This window comes from Xiphophorus hellerii, chromosome 8 (assembly GCF_003331165.1).
Source record: "Xiphophorus hellerii strain 12219 chromosome 8, Xiphophorus_hellerii-4.1, whole genome shotgun sequence".
Lineage (NCBI taxonomy): Eukaryota > Metazoa > Chordata > Actinopteri > Cyprinodontiformes > Poeciliidae > Xiphophorus > Xiphophorus hellerii.
In genome coordinates this window covers 17539965-17564643 of record NC_045679.1, presented here as the reverse complement: position 1 = coordinate 17564643, position 24679 = coordinate 17539965, and the positions used below count along the sequence as shown (strand labels likewise).

Sequence of the window (24679 nt, the reverse complement as noted above, 5' to 3'; positions counted from 1 at the left end):
CAAGCTAAATGAATATTGGATCCAGACAAGCCTGATGGAGAAAAAGCCCTGGGCAACCAAACTCTTTTGTGGTCAGACATGATCTATCCATCCTCTTTACTTGCTCCATCCCTGCTTCCTTCTGTTCCCTTCATCACTGATGGGCAGGGCTTCTGATGAGGTGTGGGGAATAGAAGAGATTATGCAAAAAAGAGGTATGCATTGTAGACTTTTGGTGCAAGGTGTAGGGGCTGTGTTTGAATATCTGCAAGTGGAAGAATTCCTTTGAGTAGTCTGATTTGATCTTATGAACAGATTTAAATAAAGACTGTCTTTATCCAAGCTTGGAGAATAAATACAAAACATTTCTTTTTTTTCCATGAACAACCAAAGCGCACTATGTTACTTCTCTTCAGAGGCTGTCATCATGATGATGACTATTGAAGTGTTCTGTTTCAGATCCAAACCATTAAGGCTTTCATCTGTTTCTGAATTACCCACAGTAATGTTCAACGTTTGTTTGTGGGTGAAAATAAGGAGGATTAATTGCTGCATGCAAATGCATAATGAGATACCATTTGACTCCTTGACAACACCCGGAAAATGATTCATGTGTACAATATGAAATTATATGCTTACTTTTCCTTTCATTTTAGCCACATTAAGTTGACTTTGCATAAGTGGATTCCGCCTTTCACCCGAAGGTGAAAATAAATTGTGAGCAGGAGGAATAATGTAATTATTCATCATTCAATAACATGTTGTGTCCTAGTTCCTGGTTGCATATGTTTTGTACTGAAGCACAGTTTGTCTTCAAGGAAAAGCTATTAAGAAAATACGGTCTCGCCAAGATGTTGTTTCATATGAGAAGGAAAAATCTATTTAGTTCTTTTCCAATCCAGTGGCTTGTAGAGTAAGGGATTTATTTTTTCCGGTCTGAACTGAAGTGGAAGCCTGAACTGCAAAATGTCCAAGCTTTAATTCGGTGAGATCCCCAAAGGGATATGGATTGGCTGGGAGTCTAAGAATTATTAAAAGTTTGTCATTGATACTGAAGAATGAATAGCTTGAACTCTGGAACTTTAAATGAATCTTTAAATCACAAATTAGGCTATTACAAAAATATCAGCTAAATATGTCAAAGCCAGCATCAGGCTTTTCCATTCCTTGTCACATTATATGTGATTCACCATAAACAGCTCAAAGAAAAGAGATTAATTCTTTGTGTACTTCAGGAAAAATAAAATGGTCAACTGCTTAAAACATAGACGTGATCGGAGGGATGGCAAGTACGGGAGTTGTCCCAGGTCTGGGGAAATCAGAACTTCAACTATCAAATTATGCTCAAAATTATTGATTTCAAAACAGGCCAGTTTGTGGAGAAAAGCATAATCCCAATATTTCAATTGCATGAAACTGTTTCTTTTTTATATTACTTCAATAAAACTGAAAATGTATTTTCTATATAAAGAATGTGGTTGTCCCATCTTAAATTTGTGTAGTTCTGCATGCTAAAAATGTGTTTTATAGGTAAAAACATGAATATATAAACTAAATTTTGGGAAGGATTTTGTGCAGTGATGCCTTTGTAGTATTTCTGTTCTTTTGATACAACCTCATTTTTTATGTTACCTATGTTGGTATTTATGTTACGCCATATAAAAATTACACCAATATTTATAAGGTGTAAAATTCCCTATGTCCTGCTTTGTCAGGATGGGGTACATTACTTCTGAAGGACCCTTGCGATTCAGTTGGGTATTTACAGTTAATATAAAACACTGATTATTCTTGCGGGTCACCAGAAGACCTGGTAAGGACCTCAGATCTTTTAAACCCTGACTACCAAACTAACTTGTTTCTTGTGTATAAATGCTGCTATCCTTTGTAGAACATTTTGCTTACACATTACCATATAACACAAAATATTAACATGACCTGATTACATTTTTTTTTTTTTCTGATTTATTATTTTTCTTTACTATTTAAATACAACAAAATGTTTACATATAATTTCATAATAAATACAAACAGAACATTTGTATTTATTCTGTTCTGAGTTAAACAAAGATTATTGTTTTCTCAATCATGTATCTAGTATATTGTTGGGAAAAAAAGAAAGAAAAATGGATGTTGTCGGCATTTTTCAAGCAAAACTTTGCTTTTTTGTTTCAGGCCTTCAGGTCATATTCCCAGAATACCTGCAGGAGAAATTTGTCCAGTCAGCTCTGAGCTACATCATGTGCAACGGAGAGGGTGAATATGTGTGCCACAACAACCAGTGCATCTGTCAGTGTGCTGATGACTATCCCCAGTGCAACTGTCCCATCACTGACATCCAGATCATGGAAAACACCCTGCTGGTGATGTCTGAGTCCTGGGCAGCCTCTTATAAAGATTTTGAAAACTCTGGTAAGCTGAAAACTTCTACAAAATAGTTTAACCTGACTCACCTCTGTGACTATCAAAAGATTTGAAGTCTGTTTGTTATTCCTTTTACAGGCCTTTTTATTTTTTTATTTTTTGTGAGATCTTTTTAAGTATGAAAAAAAAACCCATGCACATAAGATGCAAAAGATGCAGAAAAAGGGTTATCCTGTAGAGGCTTCTGTTTTCAACAAAAAGTGATGGAAATACATGTCAAATTTGGACATTGTGAAAAGAATGTAAATATTAGCTTTTAGAGTATAGCTGCTCCAAGGCACCACTTACGTCTAACTCTGTTTGATTAATAAGTTAAATATCATTGTGAATTGAAGGGGTTCCTAGTGTAAACTCTTTGAGACACATATACACATACATGTTAATGTTCAACAAAGTGACATGAATGAGGACAGCAAAGATAAAAGATGTAGAGTTTTAGAAATTAATTTGCATTGCATTGTAGCAACATTTATTACATTTCTGGGAATCAATAGTCAGTTGTTTCAACACTGCCTCTATAGGGATATGTTCTTTAGGTTCAGAAAAAAGATGATCTCACACTGGACATGACACATCCATTGCTTGGTAATCCTATCACAAGGCAAGAGCTTTGACTGTGTAAATTCCCTGGCTGTGAGGAAAGCTGCGGCTGCTGCTCTGGCTAACTGTGTGGTCTGAGGCTCACTAATATACTGGCAGTTGCTTGGGATAAAGCTGGTGTAATATTATTTTGTGGTATATGAAAGTATATTGCGCTTTGGCAACTAATCTTTAAAAAAATAAAATAAAATCAATCAATAACGTTGACAACAATATTCACATTTCTGTTTAGGCTTTAAATGTCTCAATGATTTTAAAAGGGAATTATTAGATATGACAGACATCCCACCATTGCTTCACAGGAGTAGCCCAGTTTCTCCAGTGACAACACGTTCATTGTGCATACTGTGCCAGTTCACAGTGCATGCTAAATTGCTGCATGCTGTTAGTATTAGTTGAATTGTCTCCCCTGTTATTACAAAAAGACACACACTGCATTCACACTCACACGTTGCGTTATGGTTATAACAGTAATCACAGCTAAGGTCTGTCTCAGTTTGTGAGATGCTCATGAGAAGAGCAATGAAACTAGTTAACTACTGCAAAGCATGCAACAGACAGACAGACAATCTTTTGACCAAAGGGGATTGTAGAAAGTGCTAAGAGGTTTGAAAAACTTTTTCTTTTTTTTGAAAAACAAACATTTGTAAATATGATTTTTTTTTTTCCCTACTAAATAAATATACTCAAAAATTGGCATCCTCTAAAATTTTCAGGGTGATATTTTTCTACTCTAATATGAGCTTTTTTGAAGGCTTTATCTACGCCTTTGCCAGAGGTGCCAGCAAACTGGTGGCTGCCACTATAAAGTGGCATCTGGCTGGTTAAAAAACTTTCAGTTCAAATATTTGTAGCTGATGTGAGCAAACATTGATATAAAACGAGGGAAAAGTTAAATTATGAGTTCTAATCTTTCGACAAGGTGTGCTGGGTGGGTTCAGATAAGAACCACCATGTGGACTATTTGGTTGCTGTGTAAAGGAAAATGATACTTGAATTCTTTGAAGCTTGTATAAAAGGGTTTGCATATCTGCCACTGGGGCACAATATGATAATGTAGCTTCTTTTTTTCATGTTGACAGAGTTCTGAATGCTAGGTGCTGGTGTTGCTCAGATTTGTTTAGGAAAGAATTAAAGAAGGTTTATGTCATCTCTGAAAGCTGGGTGCAGGTTTGTGGCAAGTTCAAAACAGGAGGAGGAGATGGATCCTGGGTCCTTTGAAGAAAAAGGGAAATCTGAGTTCTGACATGCCAGGGAGGAAGGTGGAGGGATTTCTGACATTTCACAGCTGAGACTGAAAAAGAACTCTTTACTCTGGTTAATACTGTTAAAATGTCTTGAGGACAGGTCTAGGAGAGTGCCAGCATGTTTTGCAGGTGCATTTCTTGAAAATGTGGATCTATGTTCTGAGTGTGCCAAAGCTTGTTGTGGTTTGCATTTCTGCTAAACTGTGTTCTTATTCATTCCGTACTTTTGTTTTTAGGTTTACATTTTTACATCACCTTAACTGTAAAAGTCTAATGATATGAGATTTCTGGTGTTTTGTCTCTTCTTTAAATGATTCATTAAATATTCCTGGCTTTGTTGAGCTATTTTAACTTGTGCTTTTAGTATTCAAGATTAAATTTATTTAGAAAATATTACATTTGAAAAAAACATTTCATTTTAACATTTCAGATTGTGAACAGGATTAGAACAGTTCTTATTGTATTTGGCAAACATCTTCAACTCAATCTTGATGAGCCAGCATTTAGGATATTAATTATTTCCATTTATTCAAGATTAAAATCCTTTAGTTCATATTAAAGCTTTGCTGAATCATTTAACATTAGTATATCAAAATCTGAACAGGAATAAAACGATTTTAGTTGTATTTAAAGAAATGTTAAGAAACATCTTAAATCAATTGCTGCTAAGAAATTAACAAAACAAAACAGTGGTCTCAAGAGGAAACAAGAAAATTTTATCTTAGGCTGTATGATAACCACTTGGACAATCACTAAGACTGGCTGAAAAAATGTGGGGGCAGTAATCTTGGTACCCAAGAACTGAGAGGAGAGGATGATTACTACTTCCAGTTCTGCACTTGAACAACAGAATCAGCCTTAAATTTTCAAACCAAAGATGCAGAAGAAAACATCACTAAATATTAAAAACATACTGCTAAATCAACAATAAAATTGTTCAGCAACTTCTTCCTATGTCATGTCAGTCCCTAAACCTTAATACGTTAGGGTTATACTAAAGAATAAAGTGCAAAAGAGAGGACTCAGGACTCTGGCCCATTTATAAGAGACTGTGTAATGAGGAATAGTCATTGTTAAATGTTTTGTGTCAGTAAATTTGTCTTCATCTGGCTACAAATTACTTCTGTTTAATTTCAGTCTTTATCCTGTTACATTTTGTTTTGTCCCATCTTGTCCCTCCACTGTTCTCTAGATGAGTTCAAGTCATTCCTGAAGAGACTCCCGTCCACTCATTTTTTGCCCATCAGCAGTGTGCATCTTTTGTGGGGCAGCGACTGGGACCTGCAGGCCCGTTACAGACTCCTTCAGAGTTCCCTGGAGATCCAGCGGCTCAAAATCCAGCGCACCGCCCGCAAGCTATTCAGCCTCAGCATCCGCTGTCTTCACAATCCCAGCCACCAAATGCCAAGAGAGAGGTGAGTAAAAATAATATCCATGGGGATTTACTAAACCAAAGACTTAGTGTTTATATATTTATTTTTTAAGAAAATAATATCGCTGGAGATACTTTTTTGTATTTCAATATAGCATGGAAATCAAACATGCAATTCCTAATATATTTTTTCTTCAAGGTTGTGCTTTTACTTTATATCAAATCCATTTAGTGCTGAGACTTGCACATGCACAAAACGCTTCAGCTTACTCTTGTTATTTCACTTAGCAGTCTTAAAAGAAAATGTAGCTGTGGGAGTTTTCTTGTTAGGTCATTGCACACATCTGTCACCACGTACTGCAGTTGCAGCTTAAGAGCCTTGCTGCTGATGTGCCATAGTGTCAGGAACTGCCAGGAATTTCCCCAATCTGCTTTCACAAATCAAAAAACACAATGCAAAAACACACAAAATGGGGAGTGCCAGATGAAATGCCAGCAAAAACTGTCCAGCATTAGTTATTTTGCCATAAAAAAGGGAAAAGAATATGTAAAATATTAATTTAAGTGGCCTGAAAATCAGCTACTGTCTTCAGTCCCTGACAGAAAGGATCACACCCACATTTGTGTGAGAGTTGGCATAGGGTCTGTTCTGAAGTGTTATCAAAGAACTGCAGTATGTGCTTCCTCTTCCATGGAGTAAACATCGAGAGTGCCTGATGGCACAGGAAATAAGAGCAGCTTGTTTATTTGTTTGTCTGTGTGAAACAGCTTTGCATCAGATGGTGGATTTATTTGATTTCATCATGTATATTTAAGGTCTCATATATGTTCTGCAGGGGAGTTGCTGTTGTTGTGCACAATGCAATTTCCCCTCAGACTCCCTATGTTCATTTTTCATTGTTCATTTTAGAACATAGGTATTTGAACCTTTATGACTGTTTCAAAGATGCAATGCTAGAAAGCTGTGTAAAGGCTTTTTCACCTACTATGCGAGTTTAGCTTGGCAGTCATGCCATAAATCTTTTAAAATCAGCTCTCATCTTTACCCTTCTCTCTTACTGAAATAAAGTGCTCTTCTATTACCAGTAAAGGCTCTAAGTCTCATGCCTTACCTCTGCAGCCTGTAACAGGTAGCTGTAAGCAAAACGTATTCAGTACATATCAGCCCACATAGTGTCTTTCAAAGGTATGCTTACCTCTTAAACTTTTGTTTTATATTTTCATGTTATAACCATTATTTTAGTCAATCGTTATGTGGCAGAGCAACACAAAGCAGCAAATAAATGTGACCTGATAGAATAATGACAAAGTATGTCTGGAGGAGGTGCTAAGCTCCAAAGCTCAGGTGAGGGAGCCTGTTAACAAGACAAATATTATCCCTATACAGCAGGAGAGTGGCACGGATTATTGTTGAAAGAAATCCTTAGGATTCTTTAGGAATGTTTTTATGCATCAGTGATGCAAGATGATCAGAGTTGAAGAGAAGATGGATAGAGCTAAATTAACAGCAGTCCCAAAGAAAATCACTATGAAGTTGCAAAAGACTTAAAACCAGAGACAGTCCTTCCAGACACACACAAAAACCTGAAGGCCGCTGTTGGAGCCTATTAAGTATTTAACAAATGACCTATTTACTAAATTATGTTATTATTGATCCAAAATGATGCCCATGATTACAGATGGTAGATGAGCTATTGCTTATTCATTTTTTGCTTAGAGCCTCTTCCTAGTCAGGTCAACCTCCTGCTGTGATTAAGAAGAAAAGACAGCTGCTCTGCTTGGTCTGATTGTTACGCAGTGATGGAGTGAGAACTCAAACAATTTTTGTATCACAAAATAAAGTTTATATTTGAATTTTGTATGAAGTCAACCTGGAGAATATTTCTGTTACTTTTATAAGTTGAACCAGAAACCCCTCTGCGAGTCCTTTTTATTTTTAGTGGGTCGAGGACCTCCTCCTCAGAAACTACTCTGACATTAATTGTTTTGGAGCTAATTATAAGTAGCCATGACAGACACTCAAAAAGGAATAAATATTTTCTCCATCAATGAACATAATAGAGACAGATTATAGTTGAAAAATGCAATAAACGAACTCTGTAAACATGTCTTGTGTCCTGAAGTTTTTCTTCATAAAGGCAATCGTTACAATTGAAGGAAAAAGGGAAAAACTTACAAGCCTTGGAACACCATCCTAGTTGTGAAGCACAGAAGGTGGCAGGATCATGAGATATCAACAGCTAGAAAGTTTTCTTAGTTGTTGCCATTACAAAGCTCAAATCTCAGTTTCATTCAAAATCTGTGGGCAGAGATCGGTGTGCATATGAAGACCTACAAATCTGCTTCAGTTGCAACTGTTCTGCCAGGAGACATACCAAAAGTTTCAGCAAACTATTGTGGGAACACACAAATATCAAGAAAATGAAGGTGAACCTCTAACATTGAAGAACATGATAAAAATAAAATAAAAATAAAAAATTGTTAAGGCAGCTGACCTGATACACATTAGCTACATACCCTGCAATATCAGGTCATTTGAATTCTTCCAATTTTTACATATATCCCTTATTAAGGACATCAACGAAATCAGTGACATACATTATATATAAAATATACATGCATTAAAACTTTACTTGAATATATGCTGTAATGTTATGTTAATTGGGGATTTGAGATATTCTGCATTCCTATGGTAAGAGACTTTCCAACCTTTAAATAAAGACACTGCAGAGAGGCCTTTGATTACATGTTGCATCACCTACAATGCAGTCTCTGGAACGATACCTGTCTAATAAACAAGTTAGGAATAGTGGACGTCCTCATGGGAACCATGTAAAATTGACAGTTATACATGTGAACTCACTTGCATTCCTATTAACGTCTACAACACTTCTACTGTACATATTGAAGTTTTAAAAGATGCACATGACCACACACTTAAACCCACCAAAGGGCTAATGGCTTGATACTACTGAGATAAGAAGAGAATGTCAATGTCATTGTCTTGGTGGCAAATATAAGTATGTTATACTCAAAAGACATAAGAACCCAGTGCTTTTTAGGCGGTCTTGGGTTGCATTTGTGTAAGTGTTGCAATGTTCTGCAGGAGAAAATTAGATGAGAAAACAGAAAAGTAAAAGCTGCTGTTATGCTGTGTTGCCAAGGGAACTTACTTAATGGTGTTTCAGTGCTTGGGGCATTGTATATTGAGCAAATAAACAGCATATTCATACCTTAGTTAAAAATAGAAGTACTGTAATATGTAGTTGGGCTTAATGAAACTTCAAAGAAGCAGGTTTTATTTAATTTTCTTGCACAGACATGTATTCGTACTAATGGGCCAAAAGATCACTCAGGAGATCACTCAGGTCCCTCGCAGCTTTTAGTTTAATTGCAAAATGGATTCATGATAATAAAAGAGGAACTTCATTGTTGTATTTATTTAGGCACAATGATACAGAGCAAACTATCCAAAATTACAGCTTAGAATTTTGACCATTTTAAGAAAGTTACAGCCAGCAAGTAAATATATTTCACTTGATGTAAGGAAGGTAGTGTATTATTGGGTAGCTATAATTAAAGCTACACATAGAAAGTTTACCATTGCTCCGGTCTATATTTCCATTCATTACAACCATCATAAATTCTTGTTGTGATCACTCGGAGTGGAACCCCTAAATAGATTTACTAGTGCATTTTCTTTATTAGTAGCTTGCTTCAGGTACAATGAACTTAGGAATCTTCAAGTAAATGATTAATAGTGACAGATATGGAGTTGCATCATTCCGAGCCAAGTAATTTGCATCCAGTTTATATGCTCGGTTTAATTATTCATGTCCAGGGTAAAACCCGTTTTAATACCTCAGCCTCCATACAACAAAAGAGTCATAAATTCTACTTAACATGGCACATATCATAAGCCCTTTGTAGGTAGGTTTTCAGTAAACATATCTTAGATCATTTGTATTTTTCAATTAAATGAATGTAAGATACATTTTCTTATTATCACTATAGAGCCATTCATCATTTTGTTTTCATGCCCACTTATTCATGACGGTGTTTTGGGGAAAAATTAGAAAAGTCCCATTCTCTTGGATGAGAGGTACCTAACAAATGAATGATCTCTGAATGCTTTATTTTTGGTATGTCACAGTACTCATTGAAAATGCTTCTACTCAAAGAAAAGCATTTCTAGAAATGCCAATCATAGGAAAAAGCATTTTTATGCCTAGAAATGCTAGTCGTCATACTAATCACTCATAGAGCCACATTCAACCAATCAATTTGACAAATATGCACAGATTCATACACTGATTTGGAGATCAGTAGGCAACCCCAAATTTCCTTCCTATCTGTCAAGGGGCACATCGACATGTGGCAGGAGGAATCAAACCCCCAGCTTTGAGATTGCAAGACAACAGTGCTAAGACCCTCCTCCTGGCTCTGATTGGTTGTTTCTTACCGAGTGGTGTATTTTTGCAGATGGCTGTAGGACCACATGGGGGAGGCAGAGGAACTTGATTTTTTTTCACAGATCATCTGTCTCATATCATGTATCAGCAAATAGTGACAGTTTTAATAAATATGTAAAGTCAGTGTTCACAAGTCATATTTCGCAGCTCCAAACTCTCTTCTTGAAGTTCTTGGTGATTCAATAACTGAATAATTTGACCTGTGAAGTCCCTATTAAAGCAAGCCAATGCTGTTAGCATGTGTTTTCTGAAAGTCAGCCACGATTAAGACAAGAAGGAGGATGTCAAGCACCATTTCCTTTTAGAGCAAACATTCTGTTCTAATCCAATCAAAATGACAGATTTATAACAGCTGCCGTGTCCTCATTAATGCTTTTCCTGAGCTCATAGATATAATTATAGTATTTCAGTTTGTCATAGGGCCAAAAGGGATAACAAAGATTTATTTTTGATTGCATTTCTTTTTCATCAGTTCACTTTTCACTCTTTATAACAACTTAGAATCAATAAAAATGTCCACTACAAAAACGGACACAGAAAGGTTTGTGTCAAACACGAGTTCTTTCCTGTCAGTCTAACAACTTTTGCTCAAACCATGAGCTTTTTTTTTTAATTATTATTATTTGTTTGCTTAGACATTGACCAACAACAATCATTTTGCAAATGTATATGTAATAAAATAATAACATGCCATTAATATCATAAAGTAATTGACCCACAGATGATGTAATAACCATTGGTTGGGTTATTATAATAATGGTGTGGCATAAAAATAGTGTAATATCTATATTTCCCTTAGATGAAATTACTGAATTATCTCCACAAAGCCCCAATATTTAAATTAAAGGTTTTGTTGAATATCTTCCTATGTCGTCACTCACAATACCCTTAATGAATTAACAGGAAGATTAAGATACCCATATTTGATTAGCAAAATCCATAAAAAAACGAGGATTTTTTTATTTCCAAGTTATGTAGTCCTGTTTCTGTGTTACGCCATTATTGGTGATGGTTTAATCACTTTTATTTCTATATTAGTAATGTGTTTACTAGTGAAAAATGTATTACCATTTAACATGATGGATAAAATATGACTTTCCTATTGCCACATTATAATATCTCTGATGCATTATTGTTTTATTAGCTTTGTTACTATTAAAAGGACAAAAAAGAATTATTCTCCTGGCATGTGTTACATTTTCAGCCACTATTACATTATTGGCTGCTATACACCCTGCTACATTTTCATTCTTTAATATATCTTAAATAATAAGTACATTTGAGCTGAGTGTGAGTATAAATATTGTTGACACAATAGTCTATGGTGTGTGATTTGTACACTTGAATGTAAGCTTAATCAAATGTAGAACTTGGCAAAGAACAGAACATTTATAAGTTGAAATTTTATTGACAGAAAACAAAGCTGTAAGATAAAGTTGCCAAAAGTTTTTAATGCCTTTAGAAAAACAGATACACATACAGGGAAACACAAGCAAATGGACATAACTGATTAAACATTGAATTGTATCTCTGACCCTATATGAAGGAAATGTCAGTAAACAAAGATGAGCTAACAGAGCTAGCCAGTGGTACAGCACAGACACAAAGAAACTAATGAAGAATTATCCCAAATTAAATTAAGCTTTCTAAAAAATAAACCTAACTGGAAATCATTATTTTTTTCTAGTGTTTGAACTCTAAAAAGTATAAATCTAAATAGATCATGCCAACATCAAGAATATGTTGGCATTGCTGGGGATCAATAATTAATTTGTCTTAGAATTTCATTAAGTTCCTTTTTTGATAAAAACAACCATTGCTGTCAATGTATTTGACTTGACGAGACATGTTCATGAAATGAAAGCGTATTTTCAACACTTTTGAAAAAATAATGCATTTTTAAAACTGTTTAACATCTATAAAGTTTTTTTCTGATTGCCTTGAAGAAAGCATAATACCCAACACTTCTCCAATTCTCAGTCTGCAATAAGAAAATAAGAACCAGAGAACGGATTTTCATTTGCCTTTCAGTATGATCAAAAAACGGCAAAAAGCAATATGTGGTTCTGTGTATTTTTAAATGAAACTATATTTTAGACTTTGGTTTTATTTGCCCTGCTCAGAATGCAGTGTCAAACGTCAGAGTTATTATACAAAACTTCAATAATATATAAACTAACCTTCACTTGCCAGCCTCTCTGAAAAAGTCACCTCCTCTAGTCAGAAAAGAAGTTACAGCACTGTCAAGATGACAAGGCTAGATGCCTTGAGGGAAAGAATACACTAGATAAGAATAGCAATTAATGCTTCCTATCGTAATGCAATTATTTCCCTTGAGGGACATCATATTTTTTCTTCCAAACTTTATGCTGAGTGTTATATATAGAGCAGCCATTTCACAAAAACAAAACTAAACAATAACCAAAAAAGAAACACATATCTGACCTAATCAAAATTGTACTCGCTGTTCATGGTTTTGTTCTTTTTTTCCTTCTATCACTCCAGATCTGTGATGCAGTGGCTCAACAGGGTTCAGTCCTTCCTGTATTGCAATGAGAATGGGTTCTGGGGGACCTTCCTGGAGAGCCAAAAGGCATGTGTGTGCCACACAGGTGCAACTCTGTGTCAGCGACCCATCCCGTGTGTCATAGGCGGCAACAACAGCTGTGCCATGTGTAGCCTGGCCAACATCTCACAATGTGGCTCCTGCAACAAAGGCTACAAGTTGTACCGTGGCCGCTGTGAGCCGCAGAATGTGGACTCAGAACGCAGCGAGCAGTTCATCAGTTTTGAAACTGATCTGGACTTTCAGGACCTGGAGCTGAAATACTTGCTGCAGAAAATGGATTCACGGTTGTACATACACACCACTTTCATCAGCAACGAGATCCGACTGGAGACATTCTTTGACCCACGATGGCGCAAGCGTATGTCCCTGACTCTGAAAAGTAACAAAAATCGGATGGACTACCTCCACATGATCATCGGTTTGTCAATGAAAATCTGTCAGATGCGAAACAGCAGCATTGATCCCATGTTCTTTGTTTATGTTAACCCATTCAGTGGCAGCCACTCAGAAGGCTGGAGCATGCCCTTTGGTGAACACGGTTACCCACGATGGGAAAAAGTTCGACTGCAGAACTCACAGTGCTTCAACTGGACTCTCCTGCTGGGTAACAGGTGGAAGACCTTCTTTGAGACTGTGCACATTTACCTGCGCAGCCGTGCTAAGGTTCCGACTGGCCTCCGTAATGACACGGGACAGGGTCCAGTGGATCTCGCAGACCCCAACAAGCGGCAGATCTACATAAAGATCTCCGATATCCAGGTGTTTGGTTACAGCCTGCGGTTTAACGCTGACCTGCTGCGAAGCGCCGTGCAGCAGGTTAACCAGTCATATACACAAGGAACTCAGTTCTACTCGTCCTCATCTGTGATGCTACTGCTGCTGGACATTAGGGATCGGATTAATCGCTTAGCCCCCCCTTCTGCACCCGGCAAACCACAGCTGGACCTTTTCTCTTGTATGCTGAAGCATAGGCTGAAGCTCAACAACAGCGAGATGATTCGAGTGAACCATGCCTTGGACATGTACAGCACAGAAATACTCAAACAATCAGACCACCTGACTGCAAAACTTTGTTGAGTAAAACATTAATGTTAAGGACGGTAAGCAACAGAGAAACACCCAACTAATTAACTATGAGGGGATGTTAGTCTTATTTTTTCTCTTTTCTTTTTTGACCTTTTCTGCCTTTTGATGTAATATTAACTTTGTAAGTATAATTCTTAAAAAAGAGAAAGAGGCAGTGATGAAAAGCTTTTCTGGCAGATAAAAAAAAAAAAAAAAAAGATCAATGGAAACACTGTATGGACTGTATCATACTTGTCCCAGCATGTCTGTAATTCCCTTAAAGAACCTTAAAAAGAGAAAGTGAAAAAAAAACAAGTATATCTATGTACTGGATGAAAAGGAGGCCTTGATTATAACATAAGGGATCAAAGGTTGCATCTGATACTGCCATTCTTTCTTGAGGAAAAAAAGATTACATTTTTAAAGGTACAGAAAACACAATGGCAGACCAGATATAAGTTTATTTCACCTACTGGGCAAAGTATTTCAAACATAACAAACAGTTTAGTATTAAAATGTTTATACATTGTAAGAAATTTAAAGCTCTAGTGAGTAAGTAGTCATCACATTTCTTACGTTTCAGAACCCACAGTGAATCTGCATTGCTTTTAGAAAGGTATTTAACACTGTCATTGTTCTGATACACGAGGCACACAGCAGGGCAGTAATGGATAGTCATGTTGAAAACAAAAGCCAGCTGTTTATATATACATATGTGTGGGTGAATGTATGCGAGTGTGTCTGTAAACCTCTTCTTTTTTTTTTTTTTGGCTTAACGCTTAACGCCGTTTGTTAATTGAATGTGTCACTTGAGACTGACCCAAGTCTCTGCTGAATCTTGCATTTTGAACGCTTTTCTCCCCCACCGTGTATGAAATTCCAGCTGTGTGTGTTTTTTTTTTTTTTGGTTTTTTTTCACAAGGCAGTATACCTCCTGGTGCGTGAATGCAATATTGTGGTCTGAAGATTATAACAATCAATGCTATTTTGTACAGCTTTGCAAAATGTACATGTTGTGATTGCTGATCTGTGGAGCTTTTCAGCACTGAGAGCAAAATGTAAACATTCATCATTCAGCCACATTTGCAAGACAACCTAAAGCCATACACTTCCCTGAGGTAGACATACAGTAAGTCATGAAGTTCACCCTGTACCTGTTCCATTTATATGTCTTTGTTCAACTCTCTCAGAAGATTTCAGACAAGAGCACAGCAAAAAGGAATATGATGAGTGGAGACATAACATGTTGAGTGAAATTGTGTCGTTAAAGCCATTGAACTTGTATTTTGTGCTGCAGGAAAAAAGAAGAAAATCTTATATTAAAGCTTATAATACCTTTTGAAAGTGTTACTCTGTAAGCTTTTTATGACCACATGTAAAAATTTCTCTTTTTGTTTTGAGTTAAGAAGTTTGACATTTTCTGCATGTTGCTGGAGGTATAAAAAGAACTGCAACTGTGTTCAACACACTCAGTCTTAAACATAAAACACTACCTATGTATTTGATGGTCACATTTTATTTTGGTAATCCAATACTGAAACACAATGATGTGATTGATATTTGCAAGTGGACTCATTCACTAAATCTTCACTGCAAAAACAAACTTGGTATGTTGTATAAATCCAATATTTTCTTTTACAAAGTGTCACATAAAAAAATATATTATATATTGCTGTCCCCTGAAACACAAATGAGCTTATGGAGTAAAATGTGTCGGCTTTAAAAAAAAATACCTACTCATATATTTTTTAAAAGATCATTTATTTTTTTTCTGGTAAACCCTATGTATTAGTTTTTTGTTGCGTCGTTAATTTAATGTATGTTAATATCATGATGTGTATTTTTTGTGATGTATTTTCTTGTGTTCTTTACCAATAACTGCTGTTATTGTTGTGAGACAAATTTTTAGGAAACATTTTAAGACGTAGATGTGCAAATCATCCTGTGTTGTGAAGGACTTGATGCAAGCAACAATGAAATTGGAATCACAAAAACATTTAATAAAATTGGTTTTGGGAGCTCCAATTTCAGTCGATTTCAATACATTTTGCAACACAAAACCAGCTTTTTCTTGATCTATCTGGATGAGCTTCTAGAATTAATGTAATGTTAATTCTATGAATTAATGTAATGTAATGTTTCTGGTTTGGTGTCATCATAATTTCACATTTTTTATTTATTTAATAGTCTGTGGTTTTTGTTTTCCCTGCTGTCTGTCTGTCTTTAAGCCCTCTTTCTACTTTAGATCAAGATTTGCTTGGTAACTGTTAGGCAACAGATCTCAACATTATTAATTTCCTTGAAAAGATGAGAGTTAGGATTTGTTCCTTCATATTAGCAAACAGTTACCTGGATTATCTCATTCAAAAAGCTATTAGGTAAAGTTTAAAACAAGACTTCTTAGTTCTAAAAAGTTTAGCTTATTATTGGCTCTTTTTTTGGACACTTCCAGTATTTCTCATTTTTTGCAAGCCAATGGAAAAGAAACACTGTGTCTCAGTTGATATATTTCCATGTTACACCTGCTTTCTTGAGCGCATTAGTGACTTTACACAAAAAAAGAAGGTTTGCGGCATCTCTTGAATAAACTCCCTGGAGCGTGAATAGCTTAGTATAATCACCACTGATTGTCGGTTACTTGGTTATGTAAAGAAACAACCATAACAATGCTGCTACAATGCCATACATTGAAAGTACATGTGTTGTGGTATTACTTGGTGCTTCTGCATGTTAAGCTATTGTCTCCATTGTAGTTTTACTGTAGATGTATGTTCAAAGGCTCAACATGTCTGCAAAATGCTGTGACCAGTGCGACAATCATGGTCGAACATTGCATTTCACTTCCCCGGCACCCCAAGCTTTAAAACCTACTAATTCTGACATAAAAAGCTAAATTGTGAAATTGCATTCACTGTATAAAGCAATGAGAAGGTAAAGATGATCCATTTACACAGAAGTATCAACACTGAGACACAGTAAAAAGTAAAACAAGCAGACTAATTGGCCACAAAAATGCATCCAACATTTATTAAGTATTCAGTATTGGACTATCCAAATAAACTGTTACAAAATTATTATTATTATTATTTTTGTTATTATTATTATTAAGTGCCTGTTATCGATCCCTTTAATATGGTTAGAGCTGAAAAACGTACATTTTACAAAAAAAAGAGAATAATTTAGTTTCATTATTAGGATCATAAATGTAGGTCAAATATATTGGTTTCAACTTCTTCAGAAGACTACACCTTAAAAGGAGGCTTGTGCATGAGGGGGGATTGATTACAAGACCAACCCAACAGATATCTCAACGGGATGGTTCATATTTTTGTCCCCTGTTGTACAATGTATGTGTAAATAGGATCTCTATCACAGTAACGGCACTGTGTTACAGTAACACTATGATAAATTATCAATACTAAAAGGAAATACAAAGATTATTTCAAAAAATGCCCTCCAAGTACATTAGCACAAAATACAGGGCAGCCATGTCTTATATACCTGATTAGACTCATGACCATCTATGACTGTTTTATATGATAAACTGTATACTGCAATTTAGTTTAAGCCACTTGCAAGGTCCATAAGACAAGCACATTTACTTGTATGGCATTTTGCTACCACAGTGTTGCTTATTGTACATGTATCCATGATTATGTCTGAGCATTTTTTACACCTAATAACTTGCCTATGTAATTATTTTGCCTTTATGTTGGGATTATTATATCAGCTAATTTTAAATGAATGTTTCATATAATAATCTATTTCTCATTAAAATGTTATATTTAATAAGAAGTGAAAGGCTTGTTTGTACAGTTTCCTTTTGTAGAATCTACTGGTGTTTAGTACATAAGGCATTATACATTTAAGACATTTATTTTAAAAAAAATCACCTACTATTATTGTGGTGGCAAGGTCAGTAAGAGCAAAATCCATTCTCTGACCACAACCTTTTCTTCTGTTGAATAATTAACATGTTTTTACTTTACTTTTTTGTTTATTTAGTCCCTGGCCAACCAGTTATTTATATGATTTTTTTTCGTCAATGTAGTGCAAGTATTGTTATGCTTAACAAGTAATTGAAGTTCTGCCTTTCTTCCATTAATTAAACTGCATCTTCAGAGAGCCATTGGTCACGTTAAAAAAGTCTCTTAAATCTGACATGTTTCTGCAAAAGGTTAGTTCTTCTTCTCCATAACTCACTCAGCTGTCATTGGAGCTGATAGCACCTAGAATTATGGCCAGAATTTTGAGACTGATGTCAGAATTCTAAGGAGAAGTTTGTTTTTCCAATGGTCCTAAAACTATTGCATAAATTTATATCAATAAAATTCCATACTTTATCATTGAGACCGCACTGCAGTACCTCATGTAAAGATAAGTTACGACCATCCCATAAGTGCTATCAAACTACGCCAATGTGTGAACAAGAAATAAGTCTGAAATTTGGAACAAGTAAACTGCTCTTTAATTTATGATTTTAGGTATTTCCTTAGAAATGCTTTAACTTTACACATGTTGCAAAGTGTGTTTTAATGGGTTAATTAAACGGATTTAGTTGTATCATCTTGTGTTTAAGATTGCAGAAAATAAACTGACAGAAATGCATTTAAGTAGACATACATCAGAGCACTAGGTGGTGTCATTTTCTTTGCACTGTTGCATCGATGCTTAAAGAGCTTCTGATCTTGGCAGATGACTTTTTGTGTAATATGTGCATGCTCTCCCAGGATTTTCTTTGAGTTTTTTGTGAAAACGGCTCCATTTATTGTAAGGATTGACAAAACAATTATAGATGTATCCTTGGTTCTACAGCATTGGCAGAAGATCATTTTGGCCATGTGGACTGTGGGCGGAGGTCTCTGCAGAGAAAGCCTGGTTCTCACAGATGCCACAAAAGCCCATCTCACTGGTATGCAAGTTTTATTTAGGCTCCAATTAATGCAATCCAGTAAAGATGTACTGTTATAAATGGGGGATGTAACTGGCCTTTAGAGATATTTAGGTAGTAGTAAATAGTAAATTAGCTGTCATGTAAATGACATGATGCAGATGTTCATAACAGAGTGTGGCTTTGCCATGATATCAGCAATGTTATTCAAATCCAGGCTAATCTTCATAATTGAATTGATGATCTGCTTGTTTTTTGAGTGCAAATTTGTGAAAATAAGAATAGTTATAGTTAGAATATGTATGTGATATTATTTTGAATAGCTGCTGATAATGATCAAATCCATTCATATCTATGCTTTTATTTGCTGCATTTATACTGACAGACTAATTACTTCTTTTCTATTAAACCTTTTAGAGAGACCTCAACATAAAATTATAATGTTTCTCAATACATTGAATCACTTCTTCCTTTACTGGTGAAGGGGAGCTCAATAATCTGACTCTGTGATAATATGATTGAGTAATCAATAAAATGTATTTAATTTCTCATTAAAATGTTTCACAAAATTTTGAGATGACAGTTTAATGGGATGAAGTCTTGAAGCAGAATTTCTAGCCATCAGTTCCTGGCCAAAAGATAAGATGCACTTGAGTTATGCTACTGGACAATGATCCAAAGCAAGCCAGCAAGTGCATCTGAATTGCTCAAGATCAATAATTTGAAGATTTTGGAGTGACTTTGTCAAAATCTTTATATAGACTTTGTGAAATGTGCCTTAAATAAGTAATTAATGGTTTAAACCTGTTCTACAAAAAAGAATGAGCAATAATTCCTCTAAATTGATGCAAAAGACTTACTGACAATTTTTGCAAAGATTTGATTGCAATCAGTTTTGCAAAGGGTGGCACGACTAGTGATAAGGTCAACATAGCCCCGGGTTGACTTGGTTAGCTTTTATCACAGTGCCGGGTTGACTGACCAGTAATAAAACCAACACCTGAAAGCTGCATTTTTATATTTACAATGCAATATTTGTTTGAGGGTGAAATCTAAATGAACAAGTACTTGTTCACAACACTGTATGGAAAGAGAGAATTTCCAAACTCTGCACAGAAAGGCCCAGGTGTACATGGATTTAGACTGAAAACTGCCTTGCTATTGCTACCAGCCTAACTACCACCCCATTATACAGATTCTGCTCAAAGACAACTAAGCTACATATCCATAATCTTTTGCTCTAAACACATTTAAAGTTCACAGTACCATACAATTTTTAAGGTAGGCCAAAGTGCTCTAAGAAATGGGTAAAAGTGGAACTGTCACTGGGAATTGCTGTTGGTCTGCAGGGCCCTATTGACGACCATGTTCTATTTCCTGTGTTCATCATTCGACTCAATTTTTCATTTTTATAGAACGAGTTACTTTTCTATTGTATGAATAAACTTTTTCAAAAGATGGTGTAACTTTGTGACTCAGAAAAAAATTCATTCAAGACAAGACAGAAAGAGTTCTAAAGGGTTTATAACTGATCTAGCTTGTTGAGACAAGATGGAGTTAGACTTCCCTACTGAAACAGCCTCACTGTTGTATTTATTTTTGTAATCATTCAATGCCCAACTTGTGTCGTATACAAAAGGCATACATCTTGTAAAATGAAAAGAGTCATGTCAAAAGTAAAGCTTAAGTTGTTGTGTAAGTTTGAGCTTTTCTCAGCCTTGCAAAGGAAAAAAAGAACACTTAAAGGACTGTTGCATTTTTAAATTTGGAAAACATTTAATCTTAAAGATATGGTGAGTGACCTAGATTGTTGAATGAGATCATTAGAAATGAAAGTCAACAAATGTTATGTTGATTTGGACAAAGATGCATAGCATCTGTTGGTCCTTGATCTTCATAAATACACATATTCTATTTAAACTATGTTACTAGCCAAATGTCTTAAGGGTGTAATCTAAAAGCAGTTTGTGTCCATCCATCCAATTCTGTATTAGGCACAAATTGAATCAAGGAACTGACCTTTACACAAAGTGTTTGGTAAAGCAACATTGCTGGTTTGATGCGTTGTTTCTTATATAACAAGGTAGTACATCCCTCTGATCTGCCCATCCAATAGAGTAAATTCTACATACAGCTGGTGGTTTGCAACAGTCATAAAAGTTACATTAATCTTGAAGCACACTTTCTTACCTATCTGTATGAAATGTTGCAAAGTTTTTGCTTTCTTCCAATAAATAGAATCAGCACAAAGATCTCTAAATTGTCCAGCGTGTACCCCATCTCTTGGCCAATTATCGTTGGGATAATTACCAGCTTTCCCCAAAATCCATGTGAAGGATAAAGTAGGATTAGAGAGAGTAAAGAAGATGAAACCAAGGTTATGCGTCACTCTATGGTCAGCAGACCTTAAACTTATTGGTTCCAGGTTTTCTCTCAGTTTTCTGGGGAACAATCTAATAAATACCTTATATCTATTGGCTGAATTGATATTTGTCAGAGCTTGAACTTAGAGAGACTGGATAGTTGAATTTAATTGGTTATTTAGTAAGAATTTTGATAAAGATAGGGATAAGGTTGCCTCACTTTATTCTGTGCAGCAGGAAGAGAAAAAATATATATATATCAAAAGGAAGTTTGCTACCAAAGTTGTCTTATTTTGTTGATTACATTCAAGACAAATGTTTCCCAATTTTTCCAATGCTTTCACTTTCACAGTTCAGTTTATGATTTTAATAAACTGAACTGACCTAAAGTAAGGGAAAAGAAGTCTAGTTTAATGTTAATGACAAAATGAATCTTTTTATACATTATATGCAAACGTCTGGTTTCAACTGTAGACTGGAGAATCTAACCCATGGAAGCCCATGAGTCAAATAGTTATTGTGAAACCAACCCAAAAATAGTCTGACTATGAACAGATCAGCAGTTTTTGCACACAGTCATAGAAACCTTGTCAAAGCCTCAAAACTCTAGAAGAATGGTTGAGGCGATAGTGCCAGGATTTGCAAATTGGGAAATGTCATAAGGGTTATTTTCTCCCTCTCTCAGAGCAACAGACCAGTCTTATTCACAGACGGCTTGTACAAAAGACAAGATACATCCAGTAGAGGGGAAACATGGGACTATTTTACATAATACAGTCCTTAGCAAAATGCGTCAAAGGTGTGGAGATAATTCTAAGCTTTTCTGAACCATAAAGGGATTATTATATGGAATGAAAAAAATAATAGAGATTAGTTTTAAGGGCTGAACTAGTGCCTAGAGAAAGAATTTAAGATGGACTATTTCAATCTTCTATTTTCTCTTTTCTCTGCGCAGTTTTATTTTCTTAGTTTTTAATTCATCCAGTAGATTTCTTTCACATCTATTGTTTACATACTCATGGAGGAGTCAAAACAGCCGTCTTTCTTAAAAAGCAAAAAACACAAGTATTTTACCAAAAAAAGAGGAAAACTGTAACATGTCACCTGCAAAAAGTGATTCACTGTAGAGAAATGAAAACTTAATTTCAATTTCTCTATAGAAATTGAAGAACTAACATGATTTAGTACTTCACTAAAAATATATTTTTGTACAATGTACTGCAAGCTATGTCTATAAAGTATACTTCAGCTGATATCACTTGGCAAATATGCTGAGAAGTCTTTCATAGGACTGTAGGAGTAACAGAATTAGCTGAATGCAAAGACTCATGCTCTGAATGGCTTTATGATGGTCATTAAGCAGTTTTCACACTAATCCCCTACTTTTCGATAAGACATGGTCTTAGCAAGTTTGGAATGCAAACTTTTCCTGACTACTAAAATGAGTACACAGCAATGTCTAATCTGAATCAACACAGCCTGCTACCTCTCTTCCCACATCAGCTCAAGCAAGAGTGTTAGATGCCAGTTAATTACCAAACAGCAGTTGACACAAAAAAACAGACTGGTGCCTAAAGAAAACTGCAAGAAGACAGCACTCATAAAGTGCTGTCCTTGCATCAGCACTGTCAGATGTGATTAAAATTCTACAAACTCTTACACCACTCAGTGAAATTAAGGAAGCACTGTGTATTGGGTGAGTCCAGGTAGAGCAGAATCATAAAGAAATTGAGTGTATTTAGAGGACAATAATACACCTGCAGTAATCAAAATAATTTGTACAGTACTAAATACTTTTCTCATTTATTTAAGTTTTTGCTTCCAACAAGGTATGGTTCAGCTTCGTTCTTCTGTTTTAAAATTGTAGAGTATAAGTGTATATCCGTTAGAACTTGCTGTTTTTTTTTGTTTGTTTGTTTTTATATAAGGCTTGCATGTTTTTTTTTTTTCAGACTCATTTTTTGTTTTTCATGATTCCTGTTTTTAACAACACAGCTTACAGGTATGGATTCTACTGTAAAGTCAAGAAAAATATATAAATATAACAAACTAATTCCATTAAGTTCACAAAACCCCAAAGTCTCCACTTAAAGGGAAAAAAAAACCCTGAATGACTGAAAGTGTAATAACGGATAAGTGGGGAACAAGGCAGTCTAAGTTAAATTAATGTCAAATAAATAAAGCCTATTAACAGAGAACAGGTGAGCCTAAGTTTGTGCTTTCCTCTGGGCAGAAAAACAGCTGACAGGAATAAACACACTTGTTAGTGTACACTCTCGCCTTGCAAGGAATTAGACACAACCTGGCAGGTAGCTCTCCTGATAATTGAAGACACTACACCGTAAACACCTTAAGGCTGTTGTTATTCTTGAATCTTGTTAACAGCTGTGGATGACAGAAATGTATGAGTGCTGACGTTAAGGGTATTCTACAGAGTGAATATTGTGACAGGTCACACACAAAAAAATAAGAGAATAAAGTATTTCTGCGGCAAAATACTGTCAGAGAGCTCAGAGTCGGAGGAAAATGACTTGAAACACCTTGATGCACAAGATGCACATTTTTTTGAAATCAAGATGTGCTTTTGTTCAGCTGGAGTTATTTATGGTGGCCTTCAGGTGGAAAAATGGATCACAAATTTACAAGGGAAAGATGAAATGATATATCAAAGTAGGTCTTCAGAATAAGAAACACTGAAATACTCGCAAATATACACTTATTTTGGCCAAAGCCTTAGAAAATTAACAATCACACAAACACACACCACCACATATCTATCTATCTATCTATCTATCTATCTATCTATCTATCTATCTATCTATCTATCTATCTATCTATCTATCTATCTGTCTGTCTGTCTGTCTGTCTGTCTGTCTGTCTGTCTGTCTGTCTGTCTGTCTATCTATCTATCTATCTATCTATCTATGGATGCCTTCAAGGTATTTCTATGATTTCTAAATGATATTTCAATCAAAAGTACAGCAAATGTGCACAGGAGTCTAACATAAAATGGTATTCAAATAACTTTTTCTGACAATCTTAAAAGGCATTTCAATAACACAGTGCCACCAATTTTATTGTCCTATTTTTACTATGTAATTGACAGAAAGTGACATACTACCTACATACTAATTTATGTTAGTTGTACTTTTCCTTTAGTTGTTGTGAGGTTACTCTAGGGCCTTTTTGTCTTTGTGTCTCAAAGGTCCTAGAATAGCATAGCATAACTCCTCTCTTAAAAATCACAAATAAACTAGCTCTCTAGCTTGCTTGATTCAGGCAAGCAGTGCAGAGATTGATGATTGTGACTTGAAAGCTGTATTTCAGAAACTACTCGCTCTCCCCTGACAGTATTCTATAAACCGCTTCCTCTGGTAAATATGGTGGCTCCCAGTCCATCTGTCTCTGTCAGGGCAAAGACAAACACACATGGAACATGACCACAGTTTCAAAACACGAGTCAGTAACATCTCCAGCATTCTCTCTTCCATCTTAACAAGAAATGCAGGATGGTATGAGATTATGAAGATGGATTCATAAGCATTTATCAGTAACAGGCTGGTAAGATCAGATGTGAAACTTCATGTTTTCTATTGCTAGGGTCACTGTGTCATCTCTATTAGGAGCCTGTTTCTGTTTTAGGAACCAGCTCCTCCTGGGTGCTGAGGGGAGCTCTGAGAGCTAAATGCCCAATTAA

The 24679-nt window shown here is 35.6% G+C and overlaps 1 protein-coding gene across 1 annotated transcript in view; it reads left to right on the top strand.

The window, feature by feature from the left end:
- brinp1 (bone morphogenetic protein/retinoic acid inducible neural-specific 1) overlaps window positions 1-15067 on the top strand; it is a 117049-nt gene extending 101982 nt beyond the window's left edge. The window contains exons 6-8 of the mRNA XM_032570103.1: window positions 2155-2391; window positions 5443-5665; window positions 12600-15067. Of these exons, the coding sequence (XP_032425994.1) occupies window positions 2155-2391; window positions 5443-5665; window positions 12600-13740 (1601 nt within the window). The 3' untranslated portion in view covers window positions 13741-15067. The remainder of the gene's footprint in view (window positions 1-2154; window positions 2392-5442; window positions 5666-12599) is intronic.
- Window positions 15068-24679: the final 9612 nt, after the last annotated feature.